Source organism: Eubalaena glacialis, chromosome 17, assembly GCF_028564815.1.
Source record: "Eubalaena glacialis isolate mEubGla1 chromosome 17, mEubGla1.1.hap2.+ XY, whole genome shotgun sequence".
Lineage (NCBI taxonomy): Eukaryota > Metazoa > Chordata > Mammalia > Artiodactyla > Balaenidae > Eubalaena > Eubalaena glacialis.
Genome location: NC_083732.1, coordinates 54464355 through 54482179, shown reverse-complemented (window position 1 = coordinate 54482179; position 17825 = coordinate 54464355). Strand labels below are relative to the sequence as shown.

Below are 17825 nucleotides of genomic sequence, written 5' to 3'. Positions count from 1 at the left end.
AGTAAAGGTCCTTTGTGAGGGAGAAGCTGTAGATTTATGTAGGAAGAAAATCAGAGCTACCAGAAAAGTACATGGAGGAGGTAGCATTTGAGCTGGGCCTGAAATAATAATAATGTTCCTGGAGGAAATGTACTGGGGGCAGATTATGCCACTTTCTACCATTAAAGTGAGTACTGATACACGTGAAACGTGGGTGAGTATGCCTGATCTTACAGTTCCAGGGATAGCAAAAGGATCATCTTGTAGAAGGTGGGCTGTCAGGAATATCTTTATGTCCTGGAGACTTGGAGCCTTTTAGGAATCCAGATATACCTAAACTTTTTACTTTTAGAAATTTAGCTAGGAATCTAACAGGTTTCATTTTAGGGGTGTGTGTGTCTGAACAGATGGCAGGGGATTTAGGATTAGGGCAGGGAATTGTAAAACTGAAGAACCTGCGTTAAGTGCTACTGTCAATTGAGGGTCATCAAAAGATGACTAATCTGTGAAATTATAATGTCAAATTTGGGGGAAATGAGACTGAAATTGTAGGGAATTTCAAGGGCAGCTATGAAATACGTTACCCTCTGGCAAGTACTGTTATACTGATTTCTCTATTAACATCAGTTTGCTGTTACCTTACCTTGGTGCTCAAAAAAAATTCCAGCCTCTCGATCTGTAAAATGTCTATAAATTTGAAGGAATAAAATAGGTTATTGAATCAGAATATAGAATAAATCTTTGGTGTAGGAGTACTAAGGATTGTCAGAAGCTCACTGCTTACCTATCCATTGTGTGTTAATAGCCACCTCACGAAGGCTTTCCTGCCTGGCTCTGAAATGAGATTAAATGCTGAGTTAGGTTATTTTGTAATGTTATGCTGTGTTCTTAAAATTGTTTTCCTTCTCAATCACATGTAAAGATTTATTCTGAAATGGAATTTGGTGAGCTGTAGGGTGGTTTACATTTTACTTTAAAAACAGGGAAAACTTTTGTTAATATCGCTGTGAGAGGAAATATAGTTAATAACTTGAAGCATTGTAAGCTTTTGGAGGAAGATCCTTTAAATTAGGTGAGTGCCTAATACTTTTGTAGAGACATTTAGTAACTCAGTAAATTTAAATGAATATGATCAGTGGCCTGCGGTTCTGGGATTTACAAGTCTGCTGAAGACTCTATAATGTAAAGGGGAACAAAGTACTCCTTATTTTATAGTAAGTACCTTTTTTTTTTTTCCCTTTGCTTGAAGGTTTCTTTGTTACTGTTATCTGGGATCCATGTAAACTAATGTGTATGGGGCCAATTTAGTCATGATAACTATCTTGAGATTTGGAAAAATGATACATTTTCTGTAAATTTTGCGGATTGAATTTAAGAAATTAAACAAATTTGATATTTGGGGAAATACTCTAAGTGTCCATGTAAAATTAATTTGTGTATGAAAGTTTCAGATGGGTACGATGAAATTGAATATGACAGTAAGTGCTATTTCCATATAAACATTACATAAATATCTTCCATTGATATATTTGCTTTTCATACATTCATAACAATTTCAGGACTGAAAAGAACCAGAGAGGACTATTAGTCTTTCTTCACATAGATGAGACCGGAAACCTAGTGGGCTTAAATGAACCCAGTTGGTAGTAGATGAGCTGGGAGTAAACCCCAGATTTCCTGCTATCCAATGGGTATTATTTCCAGTACAAATGGGTGTACATTTCAGATGGAGTCCACCATGATTTTTAATATTAGAAAATTTGATGTCAGTAAACATTTCCTCTGTCCCCTTCCTAACCTGAAGTTTGCTTTTGAGTTCTTGACTTGTTATTTTCTAGCATCTTGATATCCTCAAACCTTACTTTAGTTTTATAGATATTATTTGCCTGGAATGGTATTTGGAGCCATGAAAGCATCATTTAATTCTTAATCTCAGTTATTGTACAGCTTTGAAAAGGCTTTGACAAGTTTTATCCCCCCCCCACCCCGTATTCTTTGTGAAAACGCTAGAGACAGTGTTGGGCTAAGAAAAAAGGAATGGAAATGAATGGGTTTAGTTGTATGCTGGTGAACAAGTATCTTTCGGAAGTGTCACTACTATGGCTTTTGGGAAATCAAACCTTTCTTAGTCTTTTCTCACAGTCTGGCTCTAGTCTGTAGTCTGGTGAAGAGTTTTATGAATTACTCATAGTCAGTGTGGGCTGAAGAGAATGAGAACTCCTGCGTCTGCTCCGGGTCTTCTCAGGGCTGTTGTTATTGCCCAGAATGGAGCCTCTCAGTTTGGAGCCTCCTAGTCTATTTTCTTCTCCCCATTTTCTAGTCAGCCTTCTCTCAGAGCTCATGAGTTCCACAGTGCATTATTCTTACGGTGTTTTATCTTGCCTTGAAACACAGATATGTGCCTTATAAATGAGCAAACTGGGATTTGGTCAAAAAGCTTGACTTTACAGGACTGAAGAAGACACATTTTTGTTAATGAAAGGCTAGAAAAATGAAAATGTATTTTATTGAGGGCCAAGTCACACATGATCTGATGTTATTCTTTGGGAGTGAGAATAAAATCACTAGTGAGTATTTACTTCTTGGTAGACAAATTAAGGCATCATTTGAAAGTTATTTTTGCTTAGAAATATGATTTAGTGTTGGACATTTGCTTGTACGTATTTTAGTGTTTGAAAGATACTCCTCATCATTGAACAGAGGTTAGAACTTTACTGGATAAAGTAAAATTGAAGGACAACTGGCTCCTATTAGGACCTCTTTATCAAAATAATTAGATTTGGCCATATGTTATATGATTGGTGGTAGCTTTTAAATCCTAAACTGGCTTTAAGGCATGATTAATTTTGAGTATGTATACCACTTTCATCTGTTAGGACGAATGATTGAAATTTGATTTCATGTATTTTTGTCACTCTCTAGAAAGCAAAACTTAGGGAATTCCCTGTTGATTTACTGTTCTAATTTTTTTCCCTGTTGTTCCTAAAATGCTCAGTTTATTTTTAAGAGAATAATTTCTGGAAAAGTTTTCAAAGACATTTGTTTTGGTAATTTAATAGAATTGAACTCTTAAAATCTCTACATTTGAATACATCTTTGTATTATAAAATGGCTTCCTTAGGTTGACAAAAGTGCCCAATTTAAATGAGTATTACAATATTTTATATTAATTCAAGACTGTTTCTTTGAGAGAAACAGCAAAATCATAATAGATAACATGAGTTAATATCTTTCTGTTAGACAGCCCTTTGAGATTTTTCTAAGCATATTCAATACTCTTAAAAATGTGAGGTGTTATCCTTATTTTATAGATATGGGCACTAAGGTTTTAATTTATACAATTATGTGTCACAAGGTCCTTCAAGAACTTTTGAGACTATTCTCACCTTAAGTCAATTTGGCTTTTGCATTGTTTCTGCCTCTTTATATTAAATTCTTAATAGATATGTGCTTCCCAGATATTTTCATTTCATCATGTACATGGACATTCAAGAGTCTCTTGGCATATGTAGTACAGTGTTTAAAAACTGGCTTTCCATTGGGCGTTGGTTCGAGTACCAGTTCTACTGCCGGTTTTTTAAATAAACTCTAGAAGCTTCAGTTTCCTCATCTGTAAAATACTAAGATGATGATGACTGAAGTTGCAAATGAGGTGGTGAGGGAAGGCAACTGCAGGGTTGACTTGTGATCTTTTTTGGGACAGAAATCAAAGATAATAAAAAAACATTCTTGCTTAGTAAAATTTTTGTATGCTACTGTTAGAGGTTACCAAATCAGAACTGTTTTGTTTACAAAGGCTTTGTACATGTGGTTTATTTATGTTTTGTTTTGTTTTTAAAGGTTACGGGAAGTTTCAGAGAAACTGAACAAATATAATTTAAATAGGTAAGAGATTTAAGATATTTTACATTTCCTGAAAAGAATGATTTTAATTAGGAAAAAGTACTCATATTTAGGCAGCAGCTATTAAGAAAATTTTAATCTAACTATCAAATTTTTATGGGTTGCGTTCATTTGAATTATAGTTAGTGTTCATACTGATTTTTAAAAACTCTGCCATACCAAAGAGCTATAATGACTATGTAGATATAATAATCTCTTTCAATTATTGCTTTAAAATATGTAAATATTAGTTTTTTAAAACAAGCTCTACTAGCAATTTTTTTCTTTTGTTAATTGGATTTTCTAAAAAACCCTAGGATGCATTTGCCATTTAAAAAATAATTTTGTTTGCATACTTTTCTTTATTTCCCAGCCATCCCCCTTTGAATGTGTTGGAACAGGCTACCATTAAACAGTGTGTGGTGGGCCCAAATCATGCTGCCTTTCTTCTTGAGGTAAACCGTTTACTCTACGGTTGAGAAATGAAAATGGATGTTAAAATACAGCTGTGCATCATCATGTGTCTCCCTTTTCAACCGTGGAAAACAGCAGTTTCTTGCAGTAGTTCTTCCAGAGACCACCCAGTTCCATTTCCTTATTGTATAAATCCCCTGGCCCGGAGAAGGCTCAAATGATTTACTAGAGGTTGAAACTAGTTAGTAAGAGAATGGAGAAGTTCCTGATATCTAGTCATTTCCTTACTCTGAATTCTGTTAGATTGAGATATTTTAAATTATTTTTACTGGTTTTATGATAATGTATACAGACCATACTTCCCCAGCTCAGGTGTGAGTGCCTTCTAGAAGGGAGCTTATTTGTTGCCTTCTGAATTGACAGTGATAGGTACATAATTTGTTCGTTGAATAAATTCAAGTTTTAATACACATTTTTACTTTGGAAGTTTCTTCTATTTTCTTTGCTTCTAGGATGGTAGAGTTTGCAGGATCGGTTTTTCAGTACAGCCAGACCGATTGGAATTGGGTAAACCTGACAATAATGATGGGTAAGACATTATGTCTTTTCCATTTAATAAATACTTAGCTCTTAAAGGTATTATATTACACCTGTGTTTTGATTTTGGGAACCCTCAAATTAAAAAAAAAAAAGCATTGTAGAAAAGGAGATGCTTAAAATAGAGTGAAATGGTTACTTTGTAGTTTGATTTTAATTTTTATGCAAGCAGTGATTTATAGCTAAAATATTTGCATTAAAAGTAGCAGAGGAGTCAATGATCACTTAACAGAAATAGGTTACCAGAAGAATGATGTGTATGTGGTAGGGCCCAAGACAGATCTGCTCTTTGAGTGAACTGACTTTTCGGATCATGTGTTTTCCCTTTTAATATTCCCAAATCAAGTAGCTCAATTTGAAAATGACGGAGTCTTTAAAATTTTGGCCTTTATAAGTGACGTCATATAAAAAAGGTTGCTAGATAACGTATGATGACTTACAGTTGACTGCTTCTAAGGAAAATATGATTACTTTAAAAAATCTAAGGAACAATTCATTTGCAGTTAAACTGTGAAAACAATTTCAAACAGGAACTGGATTGTTATGAAGCTAGAAATTGTTAGGTTTGCTCTTTGATCTGAACTATCCATTTGAGTAACAGTAGTCAGAGAATTGTTAGGCTGATATTTTACCACAGTAAGTCCCAGAGTAGTAAGGCCTGGAATTCCAGGCTTGTTCCTAGGGATTTTGGGACTGTTCTGTGACTTTTCTACCTTTTGATTTTTTCCCAGGTCAAAGTTGAATAGCAATTCGGGGGCAGGGAGGACATCGAGGCCTGGTAGGACAAGCGACTCCCCGTGGTTTCTCTCAGGTTCCGAGACTCTGGGCAGGCTGGCAGGCAACACCCTGGGGTAAGTTGTGGTCAGAAGATGGCATCCACTGGTCTGGGTTGTTGCTCTGTGAGTGCTCATTTCATGTTAGCCAGCGATGGAGTGAGGGAACTCCTGAGCTCTCAGCAGGGGCTCCTGTTGCGCATGGTGAGCCACCATGATACAAAACACCCCACATAGGCTGATCACAGTTAACCTAGGTTTTTGTCCTTCTAAAAATGTATAATGGCTGCATGCATTTATCGTGTCATTTATGTTATTTAAAAATTTTCAGTGATACTATCTTTGGTCTTATTTGTGACTAATTCTTGGGTAAAAAAAAATCTAACATTTCTTTCTTTCTAGTGTCCAAATACGGTAGTTCTTTCTGAATGAATTTAGTGAGGCTTGAAACGATTATGTAACTGAATTTTACAGCCTTTAATGAAGTTTTTACTTTAAAAACATTATTGTGGTATACTTGACACATAACATTATATTAGTTTCAAGTGTACAACGTAACGATTCAGTATTTGTATATACGGGTGACCCTTGAACAATCTAGGGGTTAGGGGTACTGACCTCCTGCACAGTCAAAAATCCACTTGTAACTTTTGACTCCCTCAAAACTTAACTACTAATAGCCTCCTGTTGACTGGAAGCCTTACATTAACGTAAACAGTTGATTAATACATATTTTGTATGTTATATGTATTATGTATTGTATTCTTATAATAAAGTAAGCTAGAGAAAACAAAATGTTATTAAGAAAATCCTGAAGAGAAAATATATAAACAGTACTGTACTTATTGATACCGTAAGTTTACATCATCTGTTTATAAGATGAATTGTCTGTCATTACCTATGACAGTATTGTCCTATCTGATGCAAAACTCTAGATGTTATATGTATTACTAACACTAGACATCAAAAAGGAAGAGATAATGTGAAAAATTCATATTTATTTACAGGTATAGTGATTCATGAATTGGTAACAAAGCAGCAGCAGTATGATTACCTCATGGTAGCCTAACCTATACACTAATGAATGAATTGGTATAAAAATTTTATGGCATATAGTATTACAGTCATATTCATCATATAGTATTAGAAACATTGTTACATTAAAAAAAAACACGCTTACCTGTGATGATAGGCTGATATGCAGTTTCTCCAATTAAGAGAGAGAGAAGCATTATGTATGGTAATGTAATTCTATGAAAGCAAAGGGGTAAAACAGTAAGAAAACTAACACATTGTTAATTTTATATTAAATATCACTCACCTTATGCCTATGTAAGCATAGGCTAGTATCTACAAATATTTTATGCATTCATGACCTACCTAACTTTTTCTTAATTTTTTTTGATATTTCCAGGCTACATGATTCGTCTGTGAGCTTTTTCAAATCACTGCAAATCTCCAAAAATTTTTCCAATATATTTATTGAAAAAAATTCACATATAAGTGGATCCACACAGTTCAGTCTGTGTCGTTCAAGGGTCAAATGTATTGTGAAATGATCCCCACAATAAATTTAGTTAACATTCATCACCATATATAGTTACAAATTTTTTTTCTTGTGATGAGGACGTTTACGAGCTACTCTCTTATCAACTTTCAAATATGCAGTACAGTGTTACTAACTATAGTCACATTATATCTCCATGACTTATTTATTTTATAACTGGAACTTTGCACCTTATTTTTACTTTTAAAATTATTCGTAAAATTTTTACTTTTTAAACTAGATACTCAACTCTTCTTCCATTTTATCTAAAGTTGATATGCTGTCAACTAAAGGAATCATATACAGATTCCAAGCCAGATGATTTTATTCATTTTATACCTTGATTTTTGAATAGCCAAATATTCTGAAATTACTCATTTAATGGTTAGACAAATGCCAAATCAGTCAAGTCAGCATATGTGTTCAAAGGCTGATCAGAGAAATATAACTAGAAGCAAATTAAATTGTTTGAAAATATAATTAAGGAGAAGATGGTTTTTAAACATTTTATTTTGACTGAATTTCTAGGTAAAGTTACATTTAAAAATTGAGATCCCAAGGTACTTATTTTCTCTTTTTTGTTTTTATGCCGAACTAAATTTAACTTGAGGTCAGAGGGAGGTCATTTAGTTGAGTGCATCCTTTAGCTCATTCTGTGCTAGAACTGTTCATTGGAAACATAGCTCTGGTGTTTATTAAAATGTTAAGTATGTCCTTTTAATGGTTCTATGCACGCACATAACATAACAACAGTGTATGATAAAGAATTCTGAAAATAATATGTAATAACAAATGGAATTTTCATTTTATTTGATAAATCTGCAAAAAGTTTGTTTATGTTTATTTAAGAAAGAATAACTTATGTATCATACTATGTGAAACTTTACCTGTTTAGAGATTAAAATTTAGTTCTTTTTTTAGTTGAGGAGTTGTCAGATTACAGCCTACAGGCTAAATCCGGCACCTCCTATTTTTACTGAGATACGGCCGTGCTTGATGTTTTATTTACTGTCTGTGATTGCTTTTGTGCTAAGATGGTAGAAATGAGTTGTCATGACTAAGACTGATTAGCCTACAAAGCCTAATAAATAAGTGATTTACTCTTCTGCTCTCTACAGGAAAAGTTTGCTGATTCCCTTATTTAGTTTATACATTTATGTAGTGGCATTTATTCCTAATCCTGTATTCTTTATTTATTTTTAAATTTAACATTTCATTTTGAAATAATCTGACTTTAAAAAGTTGCAAAATGTCACCCAACTTCCCCAAATCTTAACATTTTACATAACCATAGTCCAGTTATCAAAACCAGGAAATTAACACTGATCAGTGCTTAATCTACAGAGTTTATAAAGATTTCACCACCTGTCCCATGTGTACCATTTCTCTGCTCCAGGATTCAGTCCAGGATCCCATGTTGCATTTATTGTCATGCTTCTGTAGTTTCCTCCAATCTGGGACAGTTTCTCAATCTTTATCTTTCTAGACCCTGATGAGTTTGAAAACTGACTGGTTATTTTGTGGAATGTTTGAATTTGTCTATTATTTCCTCACGATTAAACCCAGGTGATGCATTTTTTTAAAAGTCTTTATTTTTTAAGAGCAGTTTTCAGGTTCACAGCAAAAATGAGAAGGTGGTTCAGGGATTTTACATAGGCTCCCTGTCTCCACACATGTACAGCCTCCCTTGTTATCAATACTACCCCCCCACCCCGCCAGAGTGGTCCATTTGTTACAATTGATGAACCTTCATTGACACATCATCACCCACAGTCCATAGTTTACATTAAAGTTCACTCTAGGTGTTGTATGTTCTGTGGGTTTGGATAAGTTTATAATGACATGCATCTTCCATTATAGTATCATGTCAAGTAGTTTCACTGTCCTAAAAATCCACTGATCTTGGGCTTCCCTGGTGGCGCAGTGGTTGAGAATCTGCCTGCCAATGCAGGGGACACGGGTTCGAGCCCTGGTCTGGGAAGATCCCACATGCCGCGGAGCAATTAGGCCCGTGAGCCACAACTACTGAGCCTGCGCGTCTGGAGCCTGTGCTCCGCAAAGAGAGGCCACGATAGTGAGAGGCCCGCGCATCGCGATGAAGAGTGGCCCCCGCTTGCCGCAACTAGAGAAAGCCCTCGCACAGAAACGAAGACCCAACACAGCCATAAATAAATAATAAATAAATAAATAATAAATAAATTAAAAAAAAAATCCACTGATCTTTTTACCATCTTCATAGTTTTGTCTTTTCCAGAATGTCATATAGTTGGATTCATACAGTATGTAGCCTTTCCAGCTTGACTTCTTTCACTTAGTACAGTGGTATGCATTTAAGGTTCCTCCATGTCTTTTCATGGCTTGATAACTCATTTCTTTTTAGTGCTGAATAATATTTCATTGTGTAGATGTACCACAGTTTATTTACACATTCACCTGCTGAAGGACATCTTGGTTGCTTCCAAGTTTTGGCAATTATGAATAAAGCTGTGTCCTGGTTTTTGTGTGGACGTAAGTTTTCATCTCTTTTGGGTTAAATACCAAGGAACACGATTGCTGGATCATATGGTTAAGAATATGTTTAGTTTTGTAAGAAACTGCTGAGCTGTTTTCTAAAGTGGCTGCACCATTTTGCATTCCCACCAGCAGTGAGTGAGAGTTTTTCTTGCCCCATATCCTTACCACCCTTTGGTGTTGTCATTGTTCTGGATTTTGGTCATTCTAATAGGTGTGTAGTGGTATCTTGTTTTTTAAATTTGCATTTGCCTGATGACATATGACGTGAAGTATCTTTTTATATGCTTATTTACCAGCTGTACATCTTCTCTGGTGAGGTGCCTTTTAAGGTCTTTGGCCCATTTTTCCATCAGGTTGTTTGTATATTTTGGAGAAGCCTTCTTCATCAGATATGTCGCCCGCAGATATTTTCTCCCAGTCTGTGGCTTGTCTTTTCATTATCTTGACAGTGTCTTTTACAGAGCCAAAGTTTTTCATTTTAATGAAGTCCAGCTTATCAGTTATTTCTTTCATTGTGCCTTTGGTATCCTATCTAAAAAGTCATTGCCAAACCCAAGGTCGTACAGATTTTCTTCTGTGTTATCTTCTAGGAGTTTCATAGTTTTGCATTTTACATTTAGGTCGGTGATCTGTATTCAGTTAATTTTTGTGAAGGTCTGTGTCTTTTTTCCATGTGGATGTCCAGTTGTTCCAGCACCATTTGTTGAATCAGCCGTCTTTGCTTCTTTATGTTGCCTTTGCTCCTTTGTCAAAGATCAGTTGACTCTATGGGGGGTCTATTTCTGGACTCTTTTTACTATTCCGCTGATCTATTTGTCCATTTTTTTTTCTCCAATAGCACGCTGTCTTGATTACTGTTGCTTTACAGTTAAGTCTTGAAGTTGGGTAGTGTCAGTTAGTCAAAAGAACTTTGTTCTTCTTCAGTATTGTATTGGCTATTCTAGGTCTTTTGCCTCTCCCTATAAATTTTAGAATCAGTTTGTTGATACCCACAAAAAAACTTGCTGGGATTTTGATTGGTATTGCAGGTGATGCATTTCTGGCAGGAATACCACAAGTGATGATGTGCCCTTCTCAGTGCATCATATCAGGAGACACATGATACTGACATGTCTCATCCCTGGTGATGGTTATACCTCTGATCACTTAGTTAAGGTGGTGTTTGCCAGGCTTCTCAACTATAAAGTTACTATTTTCCCCTTTGTAATTCGTATGTATTTTGTGGAGAGATACTTCATGACTATGTAAATATCCTGTTTTCCATCGTACTTTTGCTCATTAATTTTACCATCCATTGATGATTTTTTGCTTTAGTTGTTACTGTGGTGTTGGCCAAGTAGTGATTTTTTTGTTTTGTTTTTGGCCATGCTGCGTGGCTTGTGGGATCTCAGCTGCCTGACCAGGGATTGAACCCAGGCCATGGCAGTGAAAGCGCTGAATCCTAACTGCTGGACCACCAGGCAACTCCCCAAGTAGTGATTTTTAAAAACTTTTTTCATTATTTCTTTTGTACTCATTAACTGAAATTCGACTGTAAAGGAAGAACTTTCCCTCTTTGCCCACTTATGTCCGTTTCTGTTGAGTTATTTATATCATTATGGTCTCGTATATTTGTTTTATTTTATGGTTTATAATCCATTGCTGTTTATGTCGCTCAAATTGTCCTAGATTTAAATCCTCTTCTCTTTATAAATAAAACTTGGGTATAACCAATTATAATAGACTGCATGACAGAATGACTGAAAGAGAGTAGTGGAATTTTATGACTTTGCTAATAACATATGCAACAAATATAATAATAAAGTAGTACATTTGAGCTTGAATAAAACCTCAGTAGACCTACTCCAAAGAAGGTTGGGGCTAACTTTAAGACTTTAAAGTGCAGAGAGAATCATTAAAATTTGAGTCCCCCTTACTCACCCTGGCTTGCACTCCTGTTTGACTCATGTATTTCTGTTTCCCTCCCCCCTCCCCCCACCCCCTACAGCAGACTCTGTGTAAGCTTTCTTTAGCATTGGGTTCCTGAATTGCAATTTTGAAAAATGTCACAGTGTCCCATTGGCTAAGCCATATGTTTACCTTTATTTGGTCTTGCAGATGTCCACAAAATGTAAGCACTTATTAAAGGCTGATTGTTTCTCTTGGCCTCTCTGAAATTTTTCTCAGTTTGTTGATGGTGAAATTGTGATCCGTTATTCTGTAAATTAAGAAACTTTAGAGTCAAAAAGATTATCCTTCATAAAAAAATTTTTTTGAGTTGTATAGTTTTTTCCCCCCTATTTGTATTGATTACAATAAACTTTTAAAGAAGCTTGCAATTTACTATATGTAAAAGAGACTCTAGAACAGACAAATCTTGAGTCCCCAGAGGGGATTTTTATCTGCAAATTTACCAAATGCAGTCATATGTGAAAGAGACTATCCCCCCAGACCTTGGTCCCCAACCCCTTACCTTCGGAGTCCTGGCTTGCTCCCTTTGGGTTCAGAGAAGTGTTGTGAATTAGGGAGCAAGTGGTCTCTGTATTTGAGAGCTGCATTTGAAAGATTTTGGGATGACTGGTACTGTTTTTCTTTTCCATCAGCATGGATAATTGAGAATTGATCATTTATTATAACTGATCATTCTTAGGAGTACATAGCAGTCAAAATTTCTGGGACTTTGAATATTTTTCCCTTTGGTGTTTTCACTAAATTGGCAGGTTTACGTGCTATGGATTTCTAGCTGCTGTCTTTTCCCCGTTCATAATTACTGAAATTTATCCTGGGAGATATTTTAAAAATCTCCTGGATATTTTTGTTAAACTTATTTCAGACCAGGTTAAGGGCAAGAACACCAACTTTATTTAGAGAAAAAAAGAGAGTTTGTGTTGGACTTCCCTGGTGGCGCAGTGGTTAAGAATCCGCCTGCCAATGCAGGGGACACGGATTCGATCCCTGGTCTGGGGAGATCCCACATGCCGCGGAGCAACTAAGCCGGACTGCTGAAGTGAGTGATTTAATGATTCAGTGCCACAACTACTGAAGCCCAAGCGCCTGGAGCCCGTGCTCCGCAACAAGAGAAGCCACCGCAATGAGAAGCCCGTGCACCACAACGAAGAGTAACCCCCCGCTCACCGCAACTAGAGAAAGCCCGCGTGCAGCAACGAAGACCCAACATAGCCAAAAATAAATAAATATTTTTTTTAAAAAAGTTTATGTTTAATAGGATGTTTAAAATGGAAATATTAGTATCAAAAGTCTCTTTATTCCGTTGTTTGTTATCACTGGCCATAATAGATGATAGGTATGAGCTGCTTTTCATTGGTTTGAGCTACCATATTTCCTTTGGAGTTTAATTTGAGCTAATAGTACAGGGTTTGAAAGGTAAAGGCCAAGCAGGCCATTGTAATTGTAAACAGCTGAAGCTGGCCCCAGTCAAAAAAGGTGGTAAGATAGTAGGTTGTAGGGCTTCGACAAAGTAAGTGGATGCCCCATTTTTAAAGGAGGCAACTGATCAGCTGATGTTACCATAGGAGAAATACAATACAGCAGGGCCGTTGTTGCCAAATGCAAACTTGCATTATCCCCCTCCCCTTTTATCTTAAGAAAAGCTACAAATCTGAATTTCTATGTGAAATCTCCTGACTTAAATGTTGGAACGAATTAATATTTCCATGGAAATAAATATACATGTATACACAGGCACACACATACCAATCTAGTGTGTGTGTGTGTGTGTGTGTCTCTATGCATGTGCATATTCTTTAAAACAAACTTTGTATTTTTGAACAGCTTTAGATTACAGAAAAGTTACAAAGATAGTACTGACAATTCTTGTATACTCCATACCCAGTTTTCACTATTAACATGTAACATTAGAATGGTACATTTTTTATAATTAATGTATATTGATACGTTATCATCAACTGAAGGCCGTAGGTTGTTCACATTCCCTTATTTTTTCCTTAAGGTCCTTTTTCTGTTCCAAGATCTCATCCAGGATACCGCAGTACAATTAGTCATCATTTTTCCTTAGGCTCCTCTTGACTGTGACAGTTTCTCAGACTTTTCTTGTTTTTGATGCTGTACATTTTTTTAACCAGCCAATCAAGTATATGGACCAGACTTGACCCATGGGCTTTAAGGTTGCAAGCTGTGGATTAATTCCATACTCTGTGATTTTCTCAGTTGACTGGAGTCACTTTGTGTACCTTGAGTATTGTATAATGGGGTCAAATTGTAGGATTAATTTGATGAGCAAAGTATGGATAGAAGAAACTGGTTGTTCCATTATTTTTGAGTTTAGTATTGAAAATTATATAACTCACTGTAATTATAGATAAAAAGGGGATTCCGGTACTGTCTTTTGTGACCACTAATAAACCTCTATTAATGTATACTTAGTCTAACACATTGCCCTTTCTCTGGATAGCAAGCTGGTTAGAGGAATGTTCAGGAGCAGTTGAGGCTCGTAGGCTGGTAGATTGTTTGGATTCTGATAGAAGAAATCCTGCACTGTGGGTGCGAGTGGGAAAACGTGGTATTCTCCATGGTAACGGTCAGGTTAATGAATGGGCAAGCCAGAGATATTTTGACCTTTGTCTTTCAACTAACCTCAGGTGAGGGTTTGTGTAGCAGAGATTGCAAATTGGCTTAAAGGAAAGAATTTGAATGTTCTGGATACGCAGGTATTCTCCACTCTTCCCTGTCATCTTGATTTTACTTAGAAATAAGTAACCTATCTACCTCTCATGGAGATTTGAGTTTGTGGTACCTGTAAGGTCTGCCAGGAATAGATGTGTACTTGGATAATATATCTGATCAGGTTTCCAGCATTATTTGCCTAGAGGGAAAATCATATGCATTTTTTGGTAGAAATATTGAGTCATTACTTATATTTATTTTGGCCATATAATGTCCAAACAGGGGCATTTTGGAGTGAAATTAATAATAGGCTCAGACAGTATAGGCTTACTCTGGCATTGTCTCAGGCAAACTGGGACATATAGTTACCCTAATTATATCTTTTTAAGACTCTTTAGTGTGGTTCCTCCTGTTTTCAAGTTGAAATAATATATTTAGCTTTTGACTGTTAAAAACTTCCAAAAGAGTGGTTCCACCTGATTTAATTTTGACAACTTACAGGAAACCATGAAGTAGAAGTGCTGATTTAATGTTTGATTTGAATATCTGTATGTTTCATTGATCCTATATTATTTTCTGTTGCATAATTGTCACAAAGCATGTAAGTTGAAAAGAAAACTTGTCTGTTTTGTAGAATACTGCTTTCTTTGATAACACGTGACTTTATATTTTTAAAATCGTGTTTAAAAACACAACAAAATTTACTATCTTTACGGTTATAACTGCACATCTCAGTAGTGTTAAGTATATTTATATTGTTGTGAAAGAAATCTATTATAACTTTTTCATCTTGTAAAACTGAAACTTTATATCCAATAAGCAGCTCCCTTTACCCCTCTCCCTACCATCTGACAGCCACCATTCTACTTTCTGTTTCTATGAATTTGACTACTTTAGGTACCTTTTATATTTGTAATCATACAGTATTTGTCTTCTTGTGATTGACTTATTTCACTTAGCATAATATCTTCAAGGTTCATCTGTGTTGTATTGGGTTGGCCAAAAGGTTCGTTCGGTTTTCCCGTAAGATGGCTCTAGTGGCGCTTAGTTGTCTTTAACTTCATCTGAAACAATTTTGTTAGATTGTATTGTGACAGCTGTCATATCAGCGTGCATTTAAAAAAACATTGAAGATGGAAGAAAAACAACATTTTCGGCATATTATGCTTTATTATTTCAAGAAAGGTAAAAAAACACAACTGAAACACTAAAAAAAATTGTGCAGTGTATGGGGAAGGTGCTGTGACTGATCGAACGTGTCAAAAGTGGTTTGCGAAGTTCCGTGCTGGAGATTTCTCTCTGGATGATGGTGCTCCACGGTTGAGTAGACCAGTTGACGTTGATAGCGATCAAATGGAGACATTAATTGAGAACAATCAACGTTGTACCACGCAGCTCTTACGCATAGTGCTGCTATGAACATGGGTATACAAATATCTCTTCGAGACTCTGTTTTCAATTCTTTTGGATATATACCTAGAATTATAACTGCTGAGTCATATATAGTGGTTCTATTTTTAATTTTTTAGGAAACTTCATACTGTTTTTCATAGCACTGCACTATTTTACAGTCCTGCCTACAGTGCACTAGGGTTACAGTTTCTATACATCCTTGCCAGCACTTGTAATTTTCTCTCTTTTTTTTTTTCATGGTAGCCATTCTGATGGGCGTGAGGTGATAGGTGATTGTGGTTTTGATTTGCATTTCTCTCATGATTAGTGATGTTGAACATCTTTTCATATGCTTACTTGGCCATTTGTGTTTTATCTTTGGAGAAATGTCTATTCGCATTCTTTCCCATTTTTTAATCAGGTTATTTGATTTTTTTTGTTGTTGAGTGTTGGAGCTCTTTATATATTCTGGATATTAACCTCTCATTAGATATATGATTTGCAAATATTTTCTTCCATTCTATAGGTTGCTTCCTTACTCTGTTGATTGTGTCCTTTGAGGGACAAAATCCATTGGGATTTTGATAGGGATTTTGATGAATCTGTAGATTGCTTTGAGCAATATGGACATCTTAACAATATTAAATCTTCCAACCCATGGGCACGGGTGTCTTTCCATTTATTTGTGTCTTTAAACTTTAAACTCTGAATTTTACTTTTTGTGCTGCAGACTGTTAGTAGTTATGTCTGATAGGTCTTTCACGCAAAGGTGAGATGTATTCTGTAACTCACTTTAGAGCTGTGACTAGAAATGCTTGGTATGTGGTTCTTTTAAAAATTGTTTTAAAAGATGCAAAAGGGTGCTATATATCTTTCTAAAAAGTGAGTTTATACTTCAGCATTTAAAAAAATTGGAAGTGTTATTTTAAAGTTCAGTTCTATTCTGTCAAAATACTACTATAGCATATTATGTCAATTAGAAAAATAGCTTTATCATATTCTAAGATAATGAAAATGAGACCCAAAGCGATCTTTCTGAATGATTGTTTAAAGTGCTGTTTCTTTAAATTCTCCAATATTTAGAAGTCGCTGGAGTTCTGGAGTGGGTGGAAGTGGAGGAGGATCCTCTGGTAGGTCGTCAGCTGGAGCTCGAGATTCTCGCCGACAGACTCGAGTAATTCGAACGGGACGGGATCGAGGGTCTGGGCTTTTGGGCAGTCAACCCCAGCCAGTTATTCCAGCATCTGTGATTCCAGAGGAGCTGATTTCACAGGTATGGATCTTGTAGAACACTTAACGTAAGACAGCAGGACAGGGTGAGGCTTAACTAAATATAGCGGGCTGTAGTCATGATTTATATCATGAATTGTGAAATACTGGTTTTCTGTATTGATCCTAGAAAGCTGATTTTAATAAAGAAGTTATGAAAAAGATACTTAGCATAGCACTCTTCTTTATTTTTTATTTCAGGCCCAAGTCGTTTTACAAGGCAAATCCAGAAGTGTCATTATTCGAGAACTTCAGCGAACAAATCTTGATGTAAACCTTGCTGTAAATAATTTACTTAGCCGGGATGATGAAGATGGAGATGATGGGGATGATACAGCCAGTGAATCTTATTTGCCTGGAGGTTGGTGGATCACCATCATGGTTTTCTCATCTGAAGGGAGAGATTTTTTTTGACTGGGGAATGGAATTTTAAAGTGCAGTAGATTTTCTGACTGTTCTTTCCAAGGTGGTAGATATTTCTCACTGTAGTATTTGATTTGATGGTAAAATTCTCTTTAAGGGAAAATGTTTTTGCTCAGTGGACTTGTGTTTGGTCCTAGTAAAGACATGGATGTATGTGCATGTCTTTATCACTGGCTGACAGATGACTCTGGAATTTTGATGCCCTTATTACTGAATATGGAATAACTGAACTGCATTTAGATTTTGACTTTCTGTGATGTCACAAGAATCTTAAATAGTGATATTTTTTTCTTACGGGAATTTAGTAGTTAGCCCAAGCAACAATCATGCAACTGATGTTTCTTAAAATCTATGTTAATAACGTTAACTTTATTTCCTAGGTAGTTACTGCTTTTCTTCTCAGGTTATGTCAG

The 17825-nt window shown here is 35.8% G+C and overlaps 1 protein-coding gene across 5 annotated transcripts in view; it reads left to right on the top strand.

Moving 5' to 3' along the window:
• The window catches only part of UBR5 (ubiquitin protein ligase E3 component n-recognin 5), a 142054-nt gene that overhangs the window by 35092 nt on the left and 89137 nt on the right, over positions 1-17825 (top strand). For 4 of the 5 annotated variants that reach the window (XM_061172195.1, XM_061172197.1, XM_061172196.1 and 1 more), the window contains exons 2-7: positions 3820-3864; positions 4235-4316; positions 4788-4864; positions 5604-5723; positions 16804-16993; positions 17191-17350. In XM_061172195.1, coding sequence (XP_061028178.1) covers positions 3820-3864; positions 4235-4316; positions 4788-4864; positions 5604-5723; positions 16804-16993; positions 17191-17350 — 674 coding nt within the window. The remainder of the gene's footprint in view (positions 1-3819; positions 3865-4234; positions 4317-4787; positions 4865-5603; positions 5724-16803; positions 16994-17190; positions 17351-17825) is intronic. The other variant, XM_061172198.1, reaches the window with a different exon arrangement.